This window comes from Coregonus clupeaformis, chromosome 23 (genome assembly GCF_020615455.1).
Source record: "Coregonus clupeaformis isolate EN_2021a chromosome 23, ASM2061545v1, whole genome shotgun sequence".
Lineage (NCBI taxonomy): Eukaryota > Metazoa > Chordata > Actinopteri > Salmoniformes > Salmonidae > Coregonus > Coregonus clupeaformis.
Genome location: NC_059214.1, coordinates 17,621,198 through 17,647,167, shown reverse-complemented (window position 1 = coordinate 17,647,167; position 25,970 = coordinate 17,621,198). Strand labels below are relative to the sequence as shown.

General features: G+C 45.5%; 1 protein-coding gene across 2 annotated transcripts in view; it reads left to right on the top strand.

The window, feature by feature from the left end:
* The window catches only part of LOC121536102 (kalirin), a 253,582-nt gene that overhangs the window by 101,357 nt on the left and 126,255 nt on the right, over positions 1-25,970 (top strand). For both annotated transcript variants that reach the window (XM_045206551.1, XM_045206550.1), the window contains exons 4-9: positions 5,423-5,615; positions 6,251-6,763; positions 17,179-17,301; positions 20,866-21,057; positions 22,897-23,028; positions 24,208-24,438. In XM_045206551.1, coding sequence (XP_045062486.1) covers positions 5,423-5,615; positions 6,251-6,763; positions 17,179-17,301; positions 20,866-21,057; positions 22,897-23,028; positions 24,208-24,438 — 1,384 coding nt within the window. The remainder of the gene's footprint in view (positions 1-5,422; positions 5,616-6,250; positions 6,764-17,178; positions 17,302-20,865; positions 21,058-22,896; positions 23,029-24,207; positions 24,439-25,970) is intronic.

The window sequence follows — 25,970 nt, the reverse complement described above, 5'->3', positions numbered from 1 at the left end:
ATTATTATTGGAATCCAGCCAGTGGGGATATCCAACATTTGGAATTTTTATTCACCAGCTACCTGCATTCAGAATAACTGCCAGGGTTGGGAAGACTAAGATATGAGACTACCTAAAGCATCTAAACTGGAACGGTGCAATAAGTCCAAGTAACAGATTGTATTATACTAAACAAAAATATAAATGCAACATGCATTTCACTGAGTTACAGTTCATATGAGAAAATCAATCAATTGAAATAAATTCATTAGGCCCTAATCTATGAATTTCACATGACTGGAAATACAGATATGTATCACAGATACCTTTAAAAAAAATGGGCCTCACAATGGGCCTCAGGATCTCGTCACGTTATTTCTGTGCATTCAATTGCTATCGATAAAATGCAATTGTGTTCGTTGTCCGTAGCTTATGCCTGCCCATACCATAAGCCCACTGCCACCATGAGGCACTCTGTTCACTAACATCGATGTAAACAAATTTGTGCACAGAATTTGTGAGAAATATGCTTTTTGTGCAAATGGAAAATGTCTGGGATCTTTTATTTAAGCTTTAAGTGTAGTTTAGAAAAATGTATGTTGTTTTATTTGAGTAGCATAAGATTAATGAATCAATGAATGTACATGCAAAAACATAGATATTGAAATAAACAATTAAAATAATCTACCTGCAACAGAGCCTTCAGGGAAATATGATATGATGGTTGTGGTTTTGGTTCATCTCTGGTTATTAACACCAACACTGGGGTTCTTTTACACCATTGAGCCTTAATTTAACTATTTTCAGTGTTAATTTAACTATTGAATCAACACTAGACATGTTACACTGAAAAATCAACACTAGTAAACATTGGCCAATTTGTTGTGTGCTATGAAAGGGACACATCTGCAGACTTCCATACATTTCAAGAACCTTTTAGAATTCTGTGGATTCCACGTCGGATGCCAAGCCGTTTTTAATTTGGTAAGGGTTCTCCAAGGAACCTTAAGAGCTGAGGAAGAACCATTTACGAACCTTAATTTTTTTCTGTGTATATAGCGCAATACATAGTCCAATACATAGTGCACTATATAAGGAATAGGGTGCCATTTGTGATGCAATTTTAGGCCCATGTTGCCGTGAGGCCGCCCCCTTGGATGTTTTTTTTATTTTTATTGTTTTACTTAAAGGTCAAGGTCAAATGTTTATCAATTGACAGACGTTTGTGTATGTTTGAGCTTAGCTCAAAATGAGTGGCACTTCCATTAATGGGTGATATACAGTAACTTATTTTTCTGAAGCCTTTTACCTTCAGTTCAATGTGTAAACACGGCGAATGAATAATACAGTGCATTTGGAATGTATTCAGACCCCTTGACTTTTTCCACATTTTGTTACGTTACAGCCTTATTCAAAATGGATTAAAATGTTTATTTTCCCCCCTCATCAATCTACACACAATACCCCATAATGACAAAGAAAAAACAGGTTTTGAGACATTTTTGCAAATGTATTAAAAACAAAAAACGGAAATATCACATTTACATACGTTTTCAGACCCTTTACTCAGTACTTTGTTGAAGCACCTTTGGCAGCGATTACAGCCTTGAGTCTTCTTGGATATGACGCTACAAGCTTGGCACACCTGTATTTGGGGAGTTTCTCCCATTCTTCTCTGCAGATCCTCTCAAGCTCTGTCAGGTTGGATGGGGAGCATTGCTGCACAGCTATTTTCAGGTCTCTACAGAGATGTTAGATCGGGTTCAAGTCCGGGCTCTGCCTGGGCCACTCAAGGACATTCAGAGACTTGTCCCGAAGCCACTTCTGCGTTGTGTTGGCTGTGTGCTTAGGGTCGTTGTCCTGTTGGAAGGTGAACCTTCGCCCCAGTCTGAGGTCCTGAGTGCTCTGGAGCAGGTTTTCATCAAGGATCTCTCTGTACTTTGCTCCGTTCATCTTTCCCTCAATCCTGACTCGTCTCCCAGTCCCTGCTAATGAAAAACATCCCAACAGCATGATGCTGCCACCACCATGCTTCACCATAGGGATGGTGCCAGGTTTTCCTCCAGACGTGACGCTTGGCATTCAAGCCAAAGAGTTCCATGTTGGTTTCATGAGACCAGAGAATGTTGTTTCTCATGGTCTGAAAGTCCTTTAGGTGCCTTTTAGCAAACAAAAAATGGGCCTTTTACTGAGGAGCAGCTTCCGTCTGGCCACTCTACCATGAAGGCCTGCTGGTGGAGTGCTTGGTGGAGTGCTACAGAGATGGTTGTCCTTCTGGAAGGTTCTCCCATGTCCACAGAGGAACTCTGGAGTTCTGTCAGAGTGACCATCGGGTTCTTGGTCACGTCCCAGACCAAGGCCCTTCTCCCCCGATTGCTCAGTTTGGCCGGGCGGCCAGCTCTAGGAAGACTATTTGTGGTTCCAAACTTCTTCCATTAAAGAATGATGGAGGCCACTGTGTTCTTGCGGACCTTCAATGCTGCAGAAATGTTTTGGTACCCTTCCCCAGATCTGTGCCTCGACACAATCCTGTCTCGGAGCTCTACGGACAATTCCTTTGACCTCATGGTTTTTGCTCTGACATGCACTGTCAACTGTGGGACCTTATATAGACAGGTGTGTGCCTTTCCAAATCATGTCCAATCAATTGAATTTACCACAGGTGGACTCCAATCAAGTTGTAGATACATCTCAAGGATGATCAATGGAAACAGGATCCACCTGAGCTCAATTTCGAGTCTCATAGCAAAGGGTCTGAATACTTCTCTAAATAAGGTATTTCTTGCAAACATTTCTTAAAACATTATGGGGTATTGTGTGTAGATTGATGAGGATTTTTATTTATTTCATCCATTTTAGAATATGGCTGTAACGTAACAAAATGTGGAAAAAGTCAAGGGGTATGAATACTTTCCAAATGCACTGTATATCCACCAAGTTGTCTCACTAGCTTGGTCTTATATCTGTCAGAGCCTGGGCCCTGCTTACAGATATGCTGAAAATGTTCACATTCAGTTCGTGGCATCGTGTGTGTGTGTGTGTGTTTGTCCTGCGTAATCTAAACACATATATTCCCCCGGTCTGATCCTTGTGGCCATGCTGTTAACTGCAGTGGAAAATGTTTGTGTGTGCCTGTGCATGTGTATGCATACGTGTGTGCGCAAGTGTGTATAGTGTGTGTGCGTTCATGGGTGTGTGTGTGGTTGTGTGTGTGTGTGTCGGGTGCTGTCAGCCAGGCGGAGTGACAGGGCTGCACTGAGTGCGTAAAGCCATTGATCAGGCCTGGCAGTGGGCCTATGAAGTCAGCTTCAAAGCCTCTCTGTGTAGCTCTGAATAAAGACCTGCTTAATGAGAGTTTAAACAGCCAGCCCGGCCGGAGAGCCAGGGAGAGTCCCCCTGACTCCCCTCCAACTGACCCACCACCATTACCAACACATGTTGAGAATGGAAAAGCATAGGGGAATTACAGAGCGGAGAGAAGGGAGCGGGGGTATGGCCACATGGCACTCTTCTAGAGCCGTGCTGTCAACCGTTGAGAAATGAGAGCCTCTCTCCTGACTCGAAGCGAGAGAGCTCTTTTTGTGGTTTTCTGTTTCTCTCTCTCAAGTAGCTTTACATCTTTCTCTGTCTCTCTTTTCACCTGAGAGGCTGAATAAATTCACACAGACGTTTCGGTGTCAACCTTTGTGTGCTTTCTTTAAAGACACTGAAAATGGTTTCATAATGAGTTGTGTGGCTGTGAACGTCAAGAATTGGATTGATACTGTAGCTCCAGATCACAACATCCCAGTGCCTGTTACTTTTCTGTCAATGCTATTGATCCATCCCACCAGTGCCACCACCCACCCACCTTTCCCCCACCCCCCAATCCCTACCCCAGGCATTTATTGGATTTCCCTCTCTACGTCCAGGACATTTATATTCTCTCTATTTATAACTCTTTGATATGTGTTTGCTGTGATAGTTACTGTGATATTTCAGCAACAGTTTCAGTTTGTTTTGAGCTCATTTGAATTAGCTGAGCTTGCATGGGTGAGTGAAACTACAAACTGAGACGATGATGTCATAACCACTTCAACATGTTCCCTCAATTGAAAGTGAATGAGCAAGTTGACGTCTCTGTGTCCCAAATGGGACCCTATTTCCTATATAGTGCACTACTTTTGACCAGGGCCCATTGTGCGCTATAAAGGGAATAGGGTTCCATTTAGGACACATCCCAAGTCGATGAATGCTGCTGTTCATTGACAATCAGTGGGGCAAAGCCAAAGGTCACGGGCTACATATCCATTGACATTTCAGTCTACAGTACCTGGAAATTAAAGTAGTGTCCTCACGTAGCACCTCATCTACTCAACACAAAGGAGAAATTCATCCAACCAATAACACTTCCCTTTCCAACTAGTAGGATGTGTATGACTGTGTCAGGGCTGTTTTCCTGTTGTCCTATGACCAGTGACCCTTTGAGAAGAGAAAATGGCAGGAAACAAGGGGGCCTAATAGACTGCTGTTGGTACAAATGTATTGGTTGCATCTCAATTGGCACCCTATTCCCTATGTAGTGCACTAATTTTGTCCAGAGTCCTATGGGCCCTGATCAAAAGTAGTGCACTACATAGGGAATAAGGAGCCATTTGGGATGCAGACATGGTCTCCTGTGTGTCCCCCAGTCTTCCAGTACAAAGCAATGCCAGAAGTAGTGGAGGCTGGAGGAGGAGGGCATGTGGCGGGCCAAAGCAATTAGAGGTTATTTTTATCTTCTTCCAATGGCGGTGAAGTGCTTTCAGAGCATCAGGCCTAAGAATAGAGCATTAATAGTATTGCAGCCTCATAACCTGTTAGAAAAGTGGGGCCCTCCGTTTTGCATCTAAAGAGGACATGCCCAGGAGGAGAGAAGAGGTATGTGTGTGATATGCTATCGTTTGTATGATAATCTAAAACGACAGAGCTTAATGTTGATGACAGGCTTGTCAGAAAGTAGAATTGCGGGAGGGAGCGCACCACACTGAAGGTAGAAGCAGCGCGTTAGCTGAAAACAAGTCCAATTGAACAGCGCTTGTCATTTAGTCACAGCAGTTAAACAGTTCCAGTGGTGTAAAGGCTTTAGCACCGCGCCTGGCTGAGAGTCCAGGGGAGTCTAAATTGGCCGAGGGACATTAATTAGGGAGTGTTGGATGGTGATGTTGGATGGCGTGACGTCACCCGCCCCAGCTCGACCCAAGCTCCATGGAAGTGGACGTGATGTACAGGGATTGCTGGATACTAACGGTTGGTTCTCTCTCTCTCTCTCTCTCTCTCTCTCTCTCTCTCGCTCTCTCTCTCTTTTCCTCTCTTTTTCACTCACCCCCCCCTCTCTTTCTCCTCCCTCCTCGCTCTGTTTCTCTCTCACTATCCCTCTCTCCTCTCTCTCTTGCATGATTCTTTCATCTCCTCCATCTCCCAGTGAGGACGTGTGCAAGCGGGGGTTCACAGTGATCATTGATATGCGCGGCTCCAAGTGGGACCTGATCAAGCCTCTACTGAAGACCCTGCAGGAAGCCTTCCCTGCCGAGATCTGCGTGGCGCTCATCATCAAACCCGACAACTTCTGGCAGAAGCAGAAGACCAACTTTGGTAGTGCCAAGTTCACATTTGAGGTAAGCCGCTCTCTCAGCATCGCTCAGCATGGGCGCAAACATAACCTTGTTTTGGTTGGAATGTCTGCCCACTGCCCTGGACTATTTTATATTTCTTCAGTCAGCATGCCTGTTTTGATTATTGTGATAAACGAGGCATTTTGATGTCGTATTTCAGCCAGAGTTGAATAGCACATTATTTAAAAGTGTAATCAATCACAGGACTATCAGCGATACTCCACAATAGTCGTTAATTTTAATATGTCTCTAAAGCGGACAGGAAGCACAGAGCCGTGTTTTCAGAGGGACTGGTGAGAAAATAATGTGTAGAATGATTATTACCTCCCCGCGATGTTCCCATCTTCTCTGCCCGTAGTGCTGTACAGAGGTCAGCCATTAGTAGTATGCTAGGTAATGTGAAGTTATGCTTACACCCCTCGGTCCTCCCCTCTCTCATTCCTTCCCTCCACAGTGAACTGTAGTGCTAATAAGAAACAGAATGCCTGTGCTCCAAATGTCACCCTATTCCCTACATAGAGCCCAGGCCCTGTGTGCTATATTAGGAATAGAGTGCGATTTTGGACACATCCAATGAAGCTTGTATCCGTTTTGACTGGGGTAACGTAACGAGCCTCTTGATTGTGTGCTGTTGACAGACTAGCATGGTGTCAGTGGAGGGGCTGACTAAGTTGGTGGACCCGTCCCAGCTGACAGACGACTTTGAGGGCTCTCTGGAGTACAACCACGAGGAGTGGATGGATCTGCGCGTGGCCCTGGAGGAGTTCATGGGGAGCGCCGTTCACCTCCTCTCCCGCCTGGAGGACCTCCAGGAGCTTCTGGCCAAGAAGGAGTTCCCGGTGGACGTGGAGGGCTCCCGGTGCCTCATCGACGAGCACACACAGCTTAAGAAGAAGGTGATGAAGGCTCCCGTGGAGGAGCTAGACCGCGAGGGCCAGAGGCTGCTTCAGTGTATCCGTTCTAGTGATGGGTTTTCTGGGAGGAACTGCATCTCGGGCAGCGCTGACTTCCAGAGCGTGGTGCCCAAGATCGCCAGCCTGCTGGACAAGTTGCACTCGACCAGACAGCACCTGCACCAGATATGGCACGTCCGCAAGCTCAAACTGGACCAGTGTTTCCAGCTTCGCCTCTTTGAGCAGGATGCAGAGAAGGTGAGTAACCAAGCCCAGAGGGGCCAGAAACACAATCACAACAACAACAGTTAAGCTGAGTTGATCTCTGTATAGAATTGAATAGAATATATTTATTGTTCATAAATGGACATTTGGAATGATTTAAAAACAGTAAACGAAACATACATCAGACAATATGATACAGATGATTACCTCTGCTAACAGAATAACAAGAATAAACCCACATCACATTAAAGACACTTGGGTGATTTGACCTTGCAGGGCGTTTAGTAAGACCAGTCTTATTGCCACACATGTGCCTTGTGTATAGTAAGACAGACAAATATTGACAAGGAATTTATAATAAAAAGGTTGCAAACTGATTGAGAGGTTTTGGCATATAAATATCCCTGAGTCTTGTCTTCAAATATTTATCCTAGAGGCGCATCGTGAATGTCCTCAGTACGGGAACCAATAACAAACTTTGGGCTTGATGTGATGTGAGGCCTAGGCTGCGCCCCAAATGGCACCCGATCCCCTATATAGTGTAATACTTTTGATATCAAAGTAGTGCACTATGTAGGGAATAGGGTGCCATTTGAGACGTAGCCTTTCTCTGTTTATATGGAGGGCCTAAATACATAAAAACACAGCCATTTTGTTTGTATTTATTTGAAACACATTAAATGGGATATAATATGCTTTTACAAGATATTGAGAAAACAGAACATCTTTCCCTGAGATGGTATTTGGGGGAATAAACATATATTTTGACCACTTTTCCAAGTTATGAGATTTTTTAAATTTATATTCCAGATGTACCCAAAGGTACATGTAATAATTACATGTAATTATCTTTGGTCTCTGAAAAGCTTCCAGGCTTTTAAAGGAAAACATCATATACCCCAAATACCCCAAAACTCATCAGGAGTAACACAACAACAACAACAACATGAATGTAAGGTGAGCACATGACCTCATGTTAGGACCTATACAACTCTGGCAAGGTCAGAGACACAGGTGGGTCTGTAAGAAAAGGTGATGGTATTTAGATGACGAAGATGATATCATATGATTCAAAACAATATTTTACTTTGCCAAGTCATTTCCTTCTTCTCAAGGCAACCAGCCAAATAAACTAAAGTAGAACTGCCACTCAGTTAGTGTTTACAGAGAGGAAGAAAAACATTATTATTCCCATATAACCATGCAATATTCCCTTCAATCCCTCAAGCCCACACTCCCCACAATAAACCCTACAATCATGAAGAGGCCTTAATTTGGATAAGTGCAGTCAGTCCCTTCCCTAATGATCGTGGAGCCCCATGGGGCCTCTGATTAGGACAGGCCCAGATAATGATTCATTTCCCTGGGGACAATGCCAATCAAGGCATGGCACACGTACTGTGTGTGTCCTTCCCTGTGTCCTCTCCAATTGGATGGTGATGTGTTATACAACGCAGTCTAATCAGAATCATGATAGATTCAGCAGTTCAGGTACTGGTCATTTTGTAAGCTCGGATTCCATAGGATTATTTTGATTCTGGTCTGACCAAGCACTTGGACAATCATAGTAGCATTCGTGGTTGCACACCTGTACGTTAGTATTTGTAACAGCGATTCTAAAGACAAAACACCTTGTTTTACACAACACATAATACATTTTTAATCCCCTGTAGCTCAGTTGGTAGAGCATGGCGCTTGCAACGCCAGGGTTGTGGGTTCGTTTCCCACGGGGGGCCAGTATGAAAATGTATGCACTCACCAAAACTGTAAGTCGCTCTGGATAAGAGCGTCTGCAAATTATTATTATTTTTTTTTACAATGCTGGTGGAATGAAATTGTCAGTGTGTAACCCCTGTAAAGACAGTTCATGTCTGTGTGGATTAGGATCAAAGGTAACAATAACAGACAGAAGGCCTCCTTTCACTGAGGGAAGGGAGGAGGGAGGGATGGAGGGGAGGATGGACCCAGGTGTTTATTTTTCCTCCTCCTCCATAATGACCTCCGTAATGACCTCTGTAATGACCTCGTGATCTCTGTGGCTACGTCCTGAATGGCACCCAATTCTTTTTTTGTGCACTACTTTTGTAGTACTCTATATAGGCAATAGGTTGCCATTTTGAATGCAAGTACAAAATGAACAATTACTGCTCGCCTCGGCTCCACGTCGTCGTCTTCCTCTCCCATCATGCACTGGTGATGATCAGCCCCCATATGACGAAAAAATTATAATCCAAAACATTCATTTATTTCACAAAAAGGCTCATGGATTTTAGCGTGGAGAGTTATAGGTTATACTCTAGAGAAAATTATATCTCTCTCATACAATCAATAGGTTTCTTTCAAGGAATGTGGCATTTTTACAGAGTACATTTTAGCTTTATGATGTGGAAGAAGTCGTTAGTCATTTAGGATAATGATGTGTAGACTAATTGATAAATGCTCATAATCTCTCTCTCTCTTCCAGACTAGCTCTCCGCTGTTCATCATCTCCAAGGGAACATGATAGGGAGTCATTTATCAGCATTATCAACTTACTGCACTGAGTCAGAATTTGTCCCCCCCCCCCAAAAAAAGAAAACAGTCATTGAGCTAATTAATTCTTTAGCCAGCTTCTCTTCATTTGATTTGTAAGTTATTAGATTAAGCTGTCAAGATGTGATTTAATAAGCATGACAAGTAGGAGAATTTACAAGTACGTTGTCAATCATATGGTCAATTTCCTCAAACCCTACTTTGAGGGAAAGAAATATGCATCAAACCAAAAGATATGGAGGAGCACTATTTCCTAGGCATTTTCAGCTTTTCCCATTCTATTTGCAAAAAATATTGCTTATTGAATAAATATAATACATTTAACTGCAATTTGATCGTAGTTTAATACGATAATAATGAATATAGCATTATTTATCAAACAGCTTCTAATTCAGAGCAAATTGAAACACCAGCACTGTAATCTGTTAGATCGGTAAAAACACATCGGATAACTAATTCCCTTTATAAGGAATTCCATCGGAAGGTAGCGGCGAGAGGTCACACCAGCGTCAATGTTTAATTAACAGCTTGATCAAACCTGATTAAATGGATTTGTTCTAATGTCGCAGGCTCTTTAGAGCGGCGATGTAAAGCTGCTGGCCTAGAGAGTTGTTCCTGTGTCACCCAATAACCACGCTTGTCACGCCACCATAATTGTATATTTCATTAGATAATAGAGCATGCTGTCCAGGATTTTAAAGAGAGATGGAAAGCCTCCCAATGACTGCATTTGATTAAATCTGATCAATAGTGTGTTATTAATGCCAAGGAGAGGACTACAGTATCATGTAATGCATATAATGTTTATCTGCCGTGGCCTAGGGGGGTCTAGTTGTCCAAACCGCTGCCTCTGGAGCACATATACTGCTGAAGCATGGGTTCAAGTACAGCCCTCTGCTATTTTCTAGATCTTTCCTCTTTATCCTTTCCACAAAAAAATTTTTTTTATCTGCTGTGCTGTGTTACGCCAGCTAAACTATCAATGGAATGTCTAATATATACACTACCAGTCAAAAGTTTGGACACACTCATTGAAGGGTTTTTATTTATTTTGACCGTTATTTACATTGTAGAATAATAGTGAAGACATCAAAACTATGAAATAACACATATGCACAATTGTTAAACAAATCAAAATATATTTTATATTTGAGATTCTTCAAATAGCCACCCTTTGCCTTGATGACAGCTTTGCACACTCTTGGCATTCTCTCTACCAGCTTCATGAGGTAGTCACCTGGAATGCATTTCAATTAACAGGTGTACCTTCTTAAAAGTTAATTTGTGGAATTTATTTCGTTCTTAATGCATTTGAGCCAATCAGTTGTGTTGTGACAAGGTATACAGACGATAGCCCTATTTGGTAAAAGACCAAGTCCATATTATGGCAAGAACAGCTCAAATAAGCAAAGAGAAATGACAGCCATGATGTCACGGTTAACTAAGCCAGAACCCAGAAGCAGACCAGGACACGGTACGTGAGACAAAGGTGAGTGTTTATTTATAGAGTCCGAGTGAAGCTGAATAATCCAGGGAACAGAGCGGGTGGCGTGGATGGGTTGTTGAGGGTGCAGTGGTTGGTCCGGTACTGGCTCGGCAGCCGCCGACCATCAGGCAGAGGTTGGGTGAAGGTTCCGGGTGAGAGACTGCAGACAGAACAAAACGGAGGTGAGTACACAGCAAATCAACAAGGTGCAAAACAACAAAACTAACGCTAGAACTCAAAGGCTGATACGCTGACAAACATACTGTTCATGGCTAACGATCCGGCAGGAACTGGATGTTGGGCCAGAGCCTAAGAAGGGTGATGATCAGGACCAGGTGTGCAGATTGCTGATGGGATGCAGGTGCGGAAAACCAGAGCGCTCCCCGGAGCGTTCCCGAACCCTCGGGAAACTGGAGAATACGAGCAGGAACACTAGTCACCAGACAGGACCCGACTCAGACAGCCGGGATCGTCACAGTACCCCCCCTCCGACGAACGCCACCGGGCGGACTTCCCGGAGCGCCAGGATGGAGGCGGTAGAAGTCACTGATGAGGTCTGCGTCTAGGACCTGTCGCCGCGGAATCCAACTCCTCTCTTCAGGGCCATACCCCTCCCAGTCCACGAGATACTGGAAACCCCGGCCCCGCCGTCTGGAATCCATGATGCGACGCACCGTGTAGGCAGGACCACCTCCGATCATCCGAGGAGGAGGAGGAGGAGGCGGAGGAGGCAACAGAGGACTGAGGAAGACAGGCTTGAGGCAGGAGACATGAAAGGTGGGATGGACTCTGAGCGTCCTCGGTAGTTTGAGTCGAACTGCCACTGGATTGATCACCTTCTCCACCACAAACGGACCAATGAACTTCGGCAACAACTTCCTAGACTCAGTCCGTAACGGAAGATCCCGTGTGGCCAACCAAACCCTATCTCCGATGGTATAGGTGGGAGCGGGAATCCGCGACGATTCGCCTGGAGCTGATACCGGTCCGAAACTCTAAGGAGTGCCTTTCTGGCCCGATGCCAGGTCCGGGTGGCAACGCCGAATATGGGCCTGCACAGAAGGCACTGAGAGCTCCTTCTCCTGAGAAGGAAACAGGGGAGGTTGATAGCCATACAGGCACTGGAAGGGAGACATCCCAGTGGCAGATGTAGGAAGAGTATTGTGGGCATACTCAACCCAAGGCAACTGAGAGGCCCAGGAGGTGGGGTTGGAAGAGACCAGACAGCGTAGCGTTGATTCCATCTTCTGGTTGGCTCTCTCCGCCTGACCATTGGATTGGGGGTGAAAACCAGATGTGAGACTGACCGTAGCTCCAATGGCCAAACAGAAGGACTTCCAGACAGCAGAGGTAAACTGAGGGCCACGGTCGGAAACGATATCACTGGGCAAACCGTGGACCCTGAAAACCTCCCTAACCAGGATCTCGGACGTCTCCGAGGCAGAGGGAAGCTTGGCAATTGGCACAAAGTGGGCGAACTTGCTGAATCTGTCCACGATAGTCAGAACGACCGTGTTCCCCTCAGAAGCGGGCAACCCCGTGACGAAGTCCAGGGCCAGATGCGACCATGGTCGCCGGGGAATAGGAAGGGGGTGAAGTAGTCCAGAGCTGGGCCGATTGGTACTCTTATTCTGCGCACACACTGGACAGGCAGCAACAAAACCCCGAGTATCCTCGGCCATGGCAGGCCACCAAAAACGTCTGCGAAGAAACGCCATAGTCCGAGCCACGCCAGGGTGACAAGCCATCTTGCTGGCGTGGGACCATTTGAGGACAGCAGGACGAACCGACTCAGGCACAAACAACCGACCGGGTGGACCGTTACCGGGACCGGGCTGAGTCCGAAGGGCCGCCAGCACCTCCTCCTCAATCTTCCACATAACTGCTCCCACGACGCAGTTCCGGGGGAGGATTGTCTCGGTCTTGGACCCACTCTCCTCCGTCTTGGAGAACATCCGGGACAAGGCGTCCGCCTTGCCGTTCTTAGATCCAGGTCGGAACGTCAGGGCAAACTTGAATCGTCCGAAAAACAACGCCCACCTGGCCTGGACGGGAGTTGAGACGTTTAGCCGATTGCACGTAAGCAAGATTCTTGTGGTCCGTCCAGACCATAAACGGTTGCTCCGCCCCCTCCAACCAGTGGCGCCACTCCTCCAAGGCAAGTTTCACCGCGAGAAGCTCCCGGTTACCCACATCGTAATTCCTCTCCGCAGGCGAAAGGCGACGAGAGTAGTAGGCGCAGGGATGGAGTTTACTGTCCGTGGAGCATCGCTGCGACAGGATGGCGCCAACTCCCACATCAGACGCGTCCACTTCAACGACGAACTGACGGGCCGTGTCCGGTTGAGAGAGAATCGGTGCGTTGGTGAATCGCCTCTTCAAATCCAGAAACGCTCGATCCGCCTCCGGATTCCACTTGAAGGTCCTGATGCTGGAAGTCAAGGCAGTTAACGGAGCGGCCACACGGCTGTAATCCCGGATGAATCTGCGGTAGAAATTCGCAAACCCCAAAAATCTCTGGAGCTGCAATCTCGTACCGGGCTGGGCCCATTCCAGAACCGCTCTAACCTTCTCCTGGTCCATCCTAATCTCTCCCCTGGAGATGATGTACCCGAGAAAGGATGTCGTGTGGGCGTGAAACTCGCACTTCTCGGCCTTCACAAACAGGCGATTCTCCAACAATCGCTGCAGAACCTGCCGGACATGCTGGACGTGGTCGGAAGGTTCCTTCGAGAAGATCAGAATGTCATCCAGGTAAACAAACACAAAGAGACCGATCATATCTCTCAGGACGTCGTTCACCATACTCTGGAATACCGCTGGAGCATTGGTCAGTCCAAACGGCATCACCTGATACTCAAAGTGACCCATCGGTGTATTGAAACCCGTCAACCACTCGTCCCCCTCTCTGATCCGGACCAGGTGATACGCATTGCGTAGGTCTAGCTTGGTGAACACCGTAGCACCCTGTAAGGAGTCGAAGGCAGAACTCATCAAGGGCAGGGGATACTTGTTCTTGACCGTGATGTCATTCAACCCCCGATAATCAATGCACGGTCGAAGAGAGCCATCCTTCTTACCCACAAAGAAGAATCCTGCCCCCAGGGGTGATGACGAGGGACGAACGAGACCAGCAGCTAGGGACTCCTTGATGTAGGTCTCCAACGCCTCACGTTCAGGTCGGGAGATACTGTATAACCTTCCCTTGGGGTAGACAGCTCCAGGGACCAGGTTGATGGCACAATCATATGGTCGGTGGGGAGGGAGTGACAGAGCCTTCTGCTTACTGAAAACTTCCCCCAAATCGTGATATGTCTCGGGAACCAGGGACAAATCTGGGGGTTTAGCCTCAATCACCTGACTGGGAACCGAATGGGGGCAGGCAGTCTTGAGACAGTTAGCATGACAATCAAGGCTCCAACTCGTTACCTTGCCCGTCACCCAATCGAACGTGGGATTGTGTTCCTTCAGCCAGGGGTATCCAAGGACCAGAGGAACATGGGAAGACGGCAGAATGAAGAATGAAATCATCTCAGAATGATTCCCCGACAACCGCATCTTAACCGGTTCAGTCCTCATCGTGATACGTGCCAGACTACTGCCGTTCAGAGTGGTAGCTTCAATGGCTTCCGGCAATTGCTCCTTGGAAAGCCCCAGCTGTTCCACCAACTCGGCATCTAGAAAGCTTCCATCGGCACCTGAATCGATAAAGCGTTAATCGCTAAGCTCTGATTCCTGTTCATAAGGGTAGCCGGGAAACGGGGTCTGACAGAGGTATTGAGAGGTCGAAACTGGCTCGCTAAAAGTCCTCCCAACTTTAGCGAGCCGCGCAGTTTGACGACCCGACTGGATCCTGAGAAGCTGATCGGTTGGACGGGACCCATTGCTTCTCCCTCCTTCGCTCTCGGACTCGATTATCCACCCGAATAGACAAAGCTACCAAGCTGTCCAGGTCACTAGGCTCCGGATAGGAGATCAACTCATCCTTGAGCTGCTCCGACAGACCCTGGTAAAAGGCCGCTTGCAGAGACTCCTCGTTCCACCCACTCTCCACAGCCAACGTCTTGAACTCGATCACGAAGTCGGCCACGCTGCGAGTTCCTTGGCGAAGCGAAAACAGGCGCCTAGCTGCGTCCCTCCCTCGGACGGAATGGTCGAAGAGCTTCCTCATCTCGGCCGTGAACCCCTGGTATGAAGCCATGCAGGGATCCTGTCGTTCCCAAACGGCTGAAGCCCACTCCAGCGCTCGACCACGCAGCAACTCAATCACAAAGGCTATCCTAGCCTTGTCTGTGGCATAAGAGTAGGGCTGTAGATCGAACACTAGTCCACACTGCATAAGGAAGGAACGGCATCTCCCCAGCTCTCCCTCATACTTATCCGGCGTCGGAACCTTGGGCTCACGGATGGACACAGCTTCAGAAGCGGCAGGCGAGATGGGTGAAACCGGTAGTGGATCCTCCACCGGACACTTGCGTTGGTTCTGGACCTCCGTCAGACCGGTAGAAAGGTTCCGAACTGACAACGCGATCTCCTGTAGTACCGTGCTATGATGGCCCAACATCTTCTCCTGCTGGGTAATAGCATGGCGAACAGAGTCCAGGTCCGCTGGGTTCATTACTGGCCGGATCGTTCTGTCACGGTTAACTAAGCCAGAACCCAGAAGCAGACCAGGACACGGTACGTGAGACAAAGGTGAGTGTTTATTTATAGAGTCCGAGTGAAGCTGAATAATCCAGGGAACAGAGCGGGTGGCGTGGATGGGTTGTTGAGGGTGCAGTGGTTGGTCCGGTACTGGCTCGGCAGCCGCCGACCATCAGGCAGAGGTTGGGTGAAGGTTCCGGGGTGAGAGACTGCAGACAGAACAAAACGGAGGTGAGTACACAGCAAATCAACAAGGTGCAAAACAACAAAACTAACGCTAGAACTCAAAGGCTGATACGCTGACAAACATACTGTTCATGGCTAACGATCCGGCAGGAACTGGATGTTGGGCCAGAGCCTAAGAAGGGTGATGATCAGGACCAGGTGTGCAGATTGCTGATGGGATGCAGGTGCGGAAAACCAGAGCGCTCCCCGGAGCGTTCCCGAACCCTCGGGAAACTGGAGAATACGAGCAGGAACACTAGTCACCAGACAGGACCCGACTCAGACAGCCGGGATCGTCACACATGAAGGTCAGTCAATATGGAAGATTTCAAGAACTTTGAAAGTTTCTTCAAGTGCAGTTGCGAAAACCATCAAGCGCTATTATGAAACTGGCTCTCATGAGGACCACCACAGGAATGGAAGACCCAGAATTGCCTCTGTTGCAGAGGATAAGTTCATTAGAGTTACCAGCCTCAGAAATTGCAGCCCAAATAAATGCTTCACAGAGTTCAAGTCACAGACTGTTCAACTGTTCAGAGGGGACTGTGTGAATTAGGCCTTCATGGTCGAATTGCTGCAAAAAAAAAACACTACTAAAGGACACCAATAAGAAGAAGAGACCTGCTTGGGCCAAGAAACACGAGCAATGGACATTAGACCGGTGGAAATATGTCCTTTGGTCTGGAGTCCAAATTGGAGATTTTTGGTTTCAACCGCCATGTCTATGTGAGACGCGGTGTGGGTGAACGGATGATCTCCGCATGTGTAGATCCCACCGTAAAGCATGGAGGAGGAGGTGTTATGGTGTGGGGGTGCTTTGCTGGTGACACTGTCTGTGATTTATTTAGAATTCAAGGCACACTTAAACAGCATGACTACAACAGCATTCTGCAGCGATACGCCATCCTATCTGGTTTGGACTAGTGGGACTATCATTTGTTTTTCAACGGGACAATGACCCAACACACCTCCAGGCTGATGGAGCACTGCATCAGATGACCTGGCTTCCACAATCCCCCGGCCTCAACCCAATTGAGATGGTTTGGGGTGAGTCGGACGGCAGAGTGAAGGAAAAGCAGCCAACAAGTGCTAAGTATATGTGGGAACTCCTTCAAGACTGTTGGAAAAGCATTCCAGGTAAAGCTGATTGAGAGAATGCCAAGAGTGTGCAAAGCTGTCATCAAGGCAAAGGGTGGCTATTTGAAGAATCTCAAATATTAAAAACATTTTGATTTGTTTAACAGTTTTTTGGTTACTACATGATTCCATATGTGTTATTTCATAGTTTTGATGTCTTCACTATTATTCTACAATGTAGAAAATAGTAAAAATAATGAGTAGGTGTGTCCAAACTTTTGACTGGTACTGTATATATTGTAATATGCCAAATATGTGCTATTTATATGCGTGCTTTCATTTTTGTATGGGTGGCTCCAGCGGGAATCAAAACCACAATGCTGGTGTTGCAATCTCCATGCTCTACCAACTGGGCCACACAGGACTAGTAACCCAACCAGTAACGAAACCAATCTTATGTATTTGTCCTGTGTTCCCACCATAGATGTTTGACTGGATCAGCCACAATAAGGAAGTGTTCCTGCAGAGCCACACAGAGATCGGAGTCAGCTACCAGCACGCCATGGACCTCCAGACGCAGCACAATCACTTTGCCATGAATTCTATGGTATGTGAGGACTGTCAGTGGTATGTGAGGACTGTCAGTGAAATGTGAGGACTGTCAGTGGTGTGTGAGGGCTGTCAGTGGTATGTGAGGACTGTCAGTGGAATGTGAGGACTGTCAGTGGTGTGTGAGGACTATATGGTGCTTGGGGACGATGTGGTTTGTGGGTACTATGTGGTATGTGAGGACTGTCTATGGTGTGTGACTGTGGTGTGTGGGGACTATATGGTATGTAAGGACTATATGTTGTGTGAGGTCTTTCTGTGGTGTATGGGGACAGGGGATCTAATAATATGGATGATGTCAATGGTCCTTGAGTCATGCCTCAGTGATTTCACTTTGTATGAGTAAGAGTTGAATCATTGAAAGACATGTTCAAGGATGGGGTCAAAAGGCCTTTCAATTACTGGATTAGTATTTCTAATAGGGTTGTAAAAAAAAACTACTCCCCCATTTGACAGCTATCATTAATATAATACAGGCCACTGGCAATGGAGAGCAGAATTGAGTTTTAAATATAAACACACATATTCTGATTATTATCGCTCTACTGTAACAGCAGGCTACTTCCTCAATGTTGATTTTATTTCCTCTGGTTAGACTCACCAGTAACACTGCCATTATAATAACTGTTAGGATAAGTCCCAAATGGCACCATATTCCGTATATAGTGCACTACTTTTGATCTGTCACTTTATTCCTAGTTATATGTACATATAGTGGCTTGCGAAAGTATTCACCCCCCTTGGCATTTTTACTATTTTGTTGCCTTACAACCTGGAATTAAAATAGATTTTTGGGGGGTTTGTATCATTTGATTTACACAACATGCCCACCACTTTGAATTATTCAAGGCAAAACTGCTCCAGCTCCTTCAAGTTGGATGGGTTCCGCTAGTGTACAGCAATCTTCAAGTCATACCACAGATTCTCAATTGGATTGAGGTCTGGGCTTTGACTAGGCCATTCCAAGACATTTAAATGTTTCCCCTTAAACCACTCAAGTGTTGCTTTAGCAGTATGCTTAGAGTCATTGTCCTGCTGGAAGGTGAACCTCCGTCCCAGTCTCAAATCTCTGGAAGACTGAAACAGGTTTCCCACAAGAATTTCCCTGTATTTAGCGCCATCCATCATTCCTTCAATTCTGACCAGTTTCCCAGTCCCGATGAAAAACATCCCCACAGCATGATGCTGCCACCACCATGCTTCACTGTGGGGATGGTGTTCTCTGGGTGATGAGAAGTGTTGGGTTTGCGCCAGACATAGCGTTTTCCTTGATGGCCAAAAAGCTCAGTTTTAGTCTCATCTGACCAGAGTACCTTCTTCCATATGTTTGGGGAGTCTCCCACATGGCTTTTGGCAAACACCAAACGTGTTTACTTATTTATTTCTTCAAGCAATGGCTTTTTTCTGGCCACTCTTCCGTAAAGCCCAGCTCTGTGGAGTGTAGGCTTAAAGTGGTCCTATGGACAGATACTCCAATCTCCGCTGTGGAGCTTTGCAGCTCCTTCAGGGTTATCTTTGGTCTCTTTGTTGCCTCTCTGATTAATGCAAAGGGGGTGAATACATATGCACGCACCACTTTTCCGTTATTTGTTTTTTAGATTTTTTGGAAACAAGTTATTTTCATTTCACTTCACCAATTTGGACTATTTTGTGTAAGTCCATTACATGAAATCCAAATAAAAATCAATTTAAATTACAGGTAGTAATGCCACAAAATAGGAAAAACGCCAAGGGGGATGAACACTTTTGCAAGGCACTTTATCTACCTCAATTACCTCGTACCCCTGCACATCGTCTCGGTACTGGTACCCGGTGTATATAGTTATCGTTACTCATTGTATATTTATTATTACTTTTATTATTACGTGTTTTACTTTTATATAATTTATCTTTTTTTTTCTCTGCATTGTTGGGAAGGGCCCGTAAGTAAGCATTTCACTGTTAGTCCACACCTGTTGTTTATGAAGCAGGTGACGAATAAAATGTTGATTTGATTAATTTGATATGGGCCTAAATAGGGAATAGGGTGCCATTTGGGACACACATTACAGTAGGCAATGACCTCTACTGCAGTTTTGTTCTGACAGAATGGTGACATGTCTGATACTATTTGGATGAGAAAATCAAGGTATTTATATACCAAACCAAGAGTTTCACATGGCATGCACAACCATGCACATTTAAATGGCATAATAACACTGGGTAGTATGGTGAGATTCTTTGCCATCTCCTCCAGTCATCATTGGAGAGAATCATCTCTCCCCAGATCCCCAGCTTTGTGTGTATTCGGGAGCAGGCATGTTGAGTTCTTCGTGTTTGGCACCGATGTGCAGACACACACACACAGACACACAGGAGGCCCTTCACAGCAGCGTGTGTGTGTGTGTGTCTCTGTGTGCATGTGTGTGGCTGTGTGTGCTCCCTCCTCTCCAGTCCTCTCCAGCCTGCTGTGTCTCCATCAGCCTGCTGCTGGGCTGGGCTGCACACGGCAGTCATCAGAGGGGGTAAACAGACACAGACACAGACACAGGCACAGAACCACACTGACCGAAAACCACTCACACACAAAGAGGCATTTTGGCTCTCACTGAAGAACCTCTCTCTCTCTCTTTCTCTCTCTTTCTCCACTCTCTCTCAGCTCCCCATTCTCTCCCCCCTTGTCTCTCTCTCTCCACCTTTTCTCTTTCTCTCTCTTTCGCCACTCTCTCTCAGCTCCCCACTCTCTCCCCACTCTCTCTGTTCACTCTCTGTCTTTCTCTCTCGCTCCCTCTCGTTATCACTCTCTCTGCTCTCTCTGCTCATACAGACTCCCGACTCATACTGTTATTATGTTTTAATGTGAGTCTTGGCTCAGTGTGCTCAGCGTGCAGCGACCATGTCAGAGCGTAGTTCCTTAAGCCCTGCTTTAAACCTACGCGCTGTTCATTTTGATGGCTTCATTAGCAGTTCTAATCAGTTTAGCGGTAAATAAAGCCCACGGTGGGTGCATCATGTGAAGCTGATAAATGGATGGGCCTAAAGCAGCCAGAGATGATGAGACTCCCATAGTGGGGATGGGTTTTGGGGACTACAGAGCCAGATGGCAGTAAAGAGCATGTGAATGTCTTTCTGTGTGTGTGTGTGTGTGTGTGTGTGTGTGTGTGTGTGTGTGTGTGGGTGGAGTGTCAAAGACATCAGGGGTGGCCTGCCAGAGAGAGAGAGATTCACTGAAAGCTGCAGAATTCTGTCACGCTTGTTGTCGCTAAGCTCTACACCATCACTTCACGGCGGGCTGGCTCACGTGTCATGTCTGTGTCATGTTCAGGTGTAGCATTGCGTGTTTGGCTATCAAGTGATACTACACCACCAGGTAGCTAGACACGCCACAGAGACCAAGCCCTACACAGTTTGTCTACTTTGATTAAGTCATTTCTATGTTAATAAATGAAATATATCCTGAATTAAATCAAATATATCCTGAATTAAATCAAATACTGTATATCCTAAATTGAATTAAATAAACCCAGAATCTTTTCCCATAATATATAATATCATCTCCATGTGTGTCCCTGCCTCTGTGCAGAATGCCTATGTGAACATCAACCGGATCATGTCAGTGGCGTCGCGGCTGTCGGAGGCGGGACACTACGCCTCGCAGCAGATCAAACAGATCTCGGCCCAACTGGACCAGGAGTGGAAGGGCTTCGCCGCCGCACTGGACGAACGCAGCACCATCCTGGCCATGTCGGCCGTCTTCCACCAGAAGTCGGAACAGGTACATCGACAGTAGGCTGAAACCCCCTACTGCTGTCACTTAGTTACAGTGCCTTCAGAAAGTATTCATACCCCTTGACATTGCACATTTTGTTGTGTTACAGCCTGAATAAATCATTTATTACATTTAAAAAATCCTTACCCATCTACACACAATACCCATAATGACAAAGTGAAACATGTTTTTATAAATTTTTTCAAATGTATTGAAAATGAAATACAGAAATATCTGAGTCAATACATGTTAGAATCACCTTTGGCAGCAATTACAGCTGTGAGTCTTTCCGGGTAAGTCTCTAAGAGTTTTGCACACCTGGATTGTACAATAGTTGCCCATTATTCTTTTCAAAATTCTTAAAGCGCTGTCAAATTGGTTGTTGATCATTGCTAGACAACCATTTTGAAGTCTTGCCATAGATATCCAAGCAGATTTAAGTCCAATGTAACTTGGCCACTCAGGAACATTCACTGTCTTCTTGGTAAGCATCTCCAGTGAAAATGTGGCCTTGTTTTTCAGGTTATTGTCCTGCTGAAAGCTGAATTCATCTCCCTGTGTGGTGGAATGCAGACTGAACCATGTTTTCCTCTAGGATTTTGCCTGTGCTTAGCTCCATTCCATTTATTTTTTATCCAGAAAACCTCCCCAGTCCTTAACGATTACAAGCATACCCATAACATGATGCAGTCACCACTATGCTTGGAAATATGGAGAGTGGTACTCAGTAATGTGTTGTGTTGGATTTTCCCCAAACATAACACTTTGTATTCAGAACAAAAAGTTAATTGCTTTGCCTCATTTTTTACAGTATTACTTTAGTGCCTTGTTGCAAACAGGATGCATGTTTTGGAATATTTGTATTCTGTACAGGCTTCCTTCTTTTCACTCTGTCAATTAGGCTAGTATTGTGGAGTAACGATGTAGTTGATCCGTCCTCAGTTTTCTCCTATCACAGCCATTAAACTCTGTAACTGTTTTAAAGTCACCATTGGCCTCATGGTGAAATCCCTGAGCGGTTTCCTTCCTCTCCGGTAACTGAGTTAGGAAGGACACCTGTATCTTTGTAGTGACTGGGTGTATCGATACACCATCCAAAGTGTAATTAATAACTTCACCATGCTCAAAGGGATATTCATTGTCTGCTTTTTTTTTACCATCTACCAATTGGTGCCCTTCTTTGCGAGGCATTGGAAAACCTCCCTGGTCTTTGAGGTTGAATCTGTGTTTGAAATTCACTGCTCAACTGAGGGACCTTACATATAATTGTATGTGGGGGGTACAGAGATGAGGTAGTCATTAAAAAATCATGTTAAACACTATTATTGCACACAGAGTGAGTCCATGCAACTTATTATGTGACTTGTTAAGCAAATGTTTACTCCTGAACTTATTTAGGCTTGCCATAACAAAGGGGTTGAATACTTATTGACTCAAGACATTTGAGCTTTTCTTTTTTTATTAATTTGTAAAAAATTTGAAAAACATAATTCCACTTTGACATTATGGGGTATTGTGTATAGGCCATTGTCAAACAAATCTACATTTAATCTGTTTTAAATTCAGGCTGTAACACGCAGCAGCTACTATGAGGCTGAGTGGGGGGGTCTGCCTGCCTGTCTGCCTGCCTCCCTACCTACCTACCTACCTACCTACCTACCTACCTACCTACCTACCTACCTACCTACCTACCTACCTACCTACCTACCTACCTACCTACCTACCTCCCTCCCTACCTTCTCTCTTCCTGTCTCTGTCTATGAAGTGACTCACATGGCTCTGTTGATTGGTCTATTTGTCTCTGTTCTGTTGTGTGAATATGTCTCCTGGCCTGTGTCCATGCAGTTCCTGGCTGGGGTGGAGGCCTGGTGCAAGATATGCAGTGAAGGGGGGCTGCCCTCGGAGATGCAGGACCTGGAGCTGGCCATCCACCACCACCAAACCCTCTACGAACAGGTGACCCAGGCCTACACCGAGGTGAGACACCCTCACAACACTTCCTCAGCTACAGCACTAACTGAACACTGCTTTATAGTGCAACCGTGCCTCAAGGCAATTTGTATGATTTGGGATGTTTTTGGTGTCCCTCCATTTAGTATGATTTGTTACGTTACGAATGGAATAGCAGTCGTACACTAACTGAAGATCTGGTTTATAGTGGCATTCTTTGTTAGTTTAAGATCCACTTAGCTTTCTAGGAGAATGACCACAATGGTAATGACCCTTTTATATATTTTCAAGAAAGGCAGGTTTTGGTTTTTCAAAGACCATCATAAGTTATCTAAACATTATCATAAACAATCTAAACATGGATGTACACTGTACATTACTTTGAAATATTGCCCTTAAATTAAATGTAAGTCCTTCAATCAAATCTGACCAAACACATACATACTGTAACTCTTTCAGGACCATTTTCAAATATGACCTTTACCCACCACATTAAATCCAGCTGAATTGCACCTTGTGTGACACATGGCCTGTAATATGTGGACCACTGTCCATCCAAGTCAGACTGATTTCCCACAGAAGATCCTGTATGATGATAGGTTTGTGTTTGTGTAGCATTTCACTAGATGCCTCTGCACCACACTGACTTTTGTACTTGTTTGTTTAATTTTAGTGTCATCTCTGAAAAGGTTGCTATAAACGTCTCTGGTTTGAACCAAAAAAAGAAACGGTTTGTTGTTCTGTTCCATATTGTGCCACAGATTAAGAAAACAATACCCATCCCCATGCACCCAAATTGCATATAATTTAGTAATTTGCACTGGTAATGAAATTACAGCTCTGACCAGCTTGATTTAGTATCGTACATGGACAGCTAGAACAGGCCAGGACTGGATTTGATCAGAAGAGAGATGATTAGCAAGGAACTGACATTCAAAATCCTTATTTTCCTCTGACCGACTTCAAGATGAATCTTTTCAGTCAAATCATTGTTATTTAATGCAGATATAGAGTTGCAGAATGTCGGTAACTTTCCCAAAATTCCAAGGTTTTCCATAAATCCCAGTTGGAAGATTCCTGGAATCAGGATGGAATATGCAAGAAATCCAGGAATCCTCCAACCAAGATTTCAGGAAAACCTGGGATTTTTTTTAACCCTACAGTTATGTAACTCTCCTAATGTGATGTCCCTCTCTCTGTCACCAGGTCAGTCAGGATGGCAAGGCCCTGCTGGATGTCCTCCAGAGACCACTGAGCCCAGGGAACTCAGAGTCTCTGACGGCCACAGCCAACTACTCCAAGGCAGTCCACTGTATCCTGGACGTGGTCCATGAGGTCCTGCACCACCAGAGACGCCTGGAGAGCATCTGGCAGCACCGCAAAGTCCGCCTCCACCAGAGGCTACAGCTCTGTGTGTTCCAACAGGACGTCCAACAGGTAATTGTCGGCATGTGCAGGCACACACACATATGCACATACGCACGTACGCACACACACAGTCCACCTGCACCAGCGGCTACACAGCTCTGGTCAAAAGTAGTGAACCATAAGGAATAGGACGCACCCACTGTGTAAATGGAAGGCTGTATCTTCAGTCATCTGTTTGGGCACCACCTCTTCCGTCTCTTGTCAGGGTCGTGGGATTCAGCCTATATAAATGATTTCTGACACACCAGTTTAGTAATAGTAAGAGGTTAGTAGGCCATGGTGTCAATCTCTTCTGTAGAACATGTATTTTAGTTGTTTTTAGTTTAACCCATTTTAGAAAACACAGTTCATTGCCCTGATACTGCATTTTACTGCAGCAAAATCTTTACATCTCATTGTTCATTTGGCTCTGTGCCGACTCCTGGTTTGTAAAAGGAATCCATATTTCAAACGAGCAGCGCGAAGAAAGAGGAGATTTGTCAACAGTTGTCTGTGTACTTTTCCTCTAATATTTTTTGCCTGTAAAAGTGCCCAGAAGTACAGTTAGTATTCCTTGCATTAGCCATTTTTTAGAATGGAGAGAGAGAGAGAGAGCTAAAGACTGGGGTTGTCCCAAATTCCACCCTATTCCCTATATATTGCACTAATAATTCCAACAGCAGCACTGAGCCAAGTCTGTGAGCCAAATCAAGATCTGACCTCTGATCAGCCAAGCCAAACCATGCAGAACCAATCCACCAGGGACACTGGAGCACTGTTGACTAAACTTCATGAATAATTACTAGGCATAATCTTGGAATATTTTACCATGGATTCAATGGCCTAAAAAAGCAATGCTGTGTAATATAACACGTTAGTGGTTGTATGTGTGTGTGTGTGTGTGTGTGTGCCTGTGTGTGTGTGTGTGTGTGTGTGTGTGTGTTCAATAGGGTATGTGTGAGTGAGCGAATCAGCTTTCTCTGTCAAGTCACTCATCGTCTCTCACACCTTCCTCCTCTCTCAGTATGGCTCCCTTTGGGTTAATACCTCTCCTCTCCTCTCACCCCTCCTCTCATATCTCCTCCTCTCCCTACCTCTTTCTCACTCTGATAACGAGTCCACTGCTCCCTCACCGAGGCAAACATTACTGTAGTGCTACATCCCAAATGGCACCCTATCCCCTACTTAGGGAATAGGGTGTCGTTTGGGATGCAAGTTAAACACAGAAGAAGTGAATGGGATGGATCTCACCATTCATTGAAGCAGCTGATTGGAAGAGCCCCTCCATAGGTATGGGCTTGGTAGTCTTTCCTGATACCCTTTAAGTGGTTGGTCAAAACAAGCATTGTGATTGGTTAGACGCATTCTAAGCCATACTATACTAAACAAAAATATAAACGCAACATGCAACAATTTCAAAGGTTTTACTGAGTTACATTTCATATAATGAAATCAGTCAATTGAAATAAATTCTTTAGGCCCTAATATATGGATTTCACATGACTGGGAATACAGATATGCATCTGTTGGTCACAGATACCTTAAAAAATAGGTAGGGCATG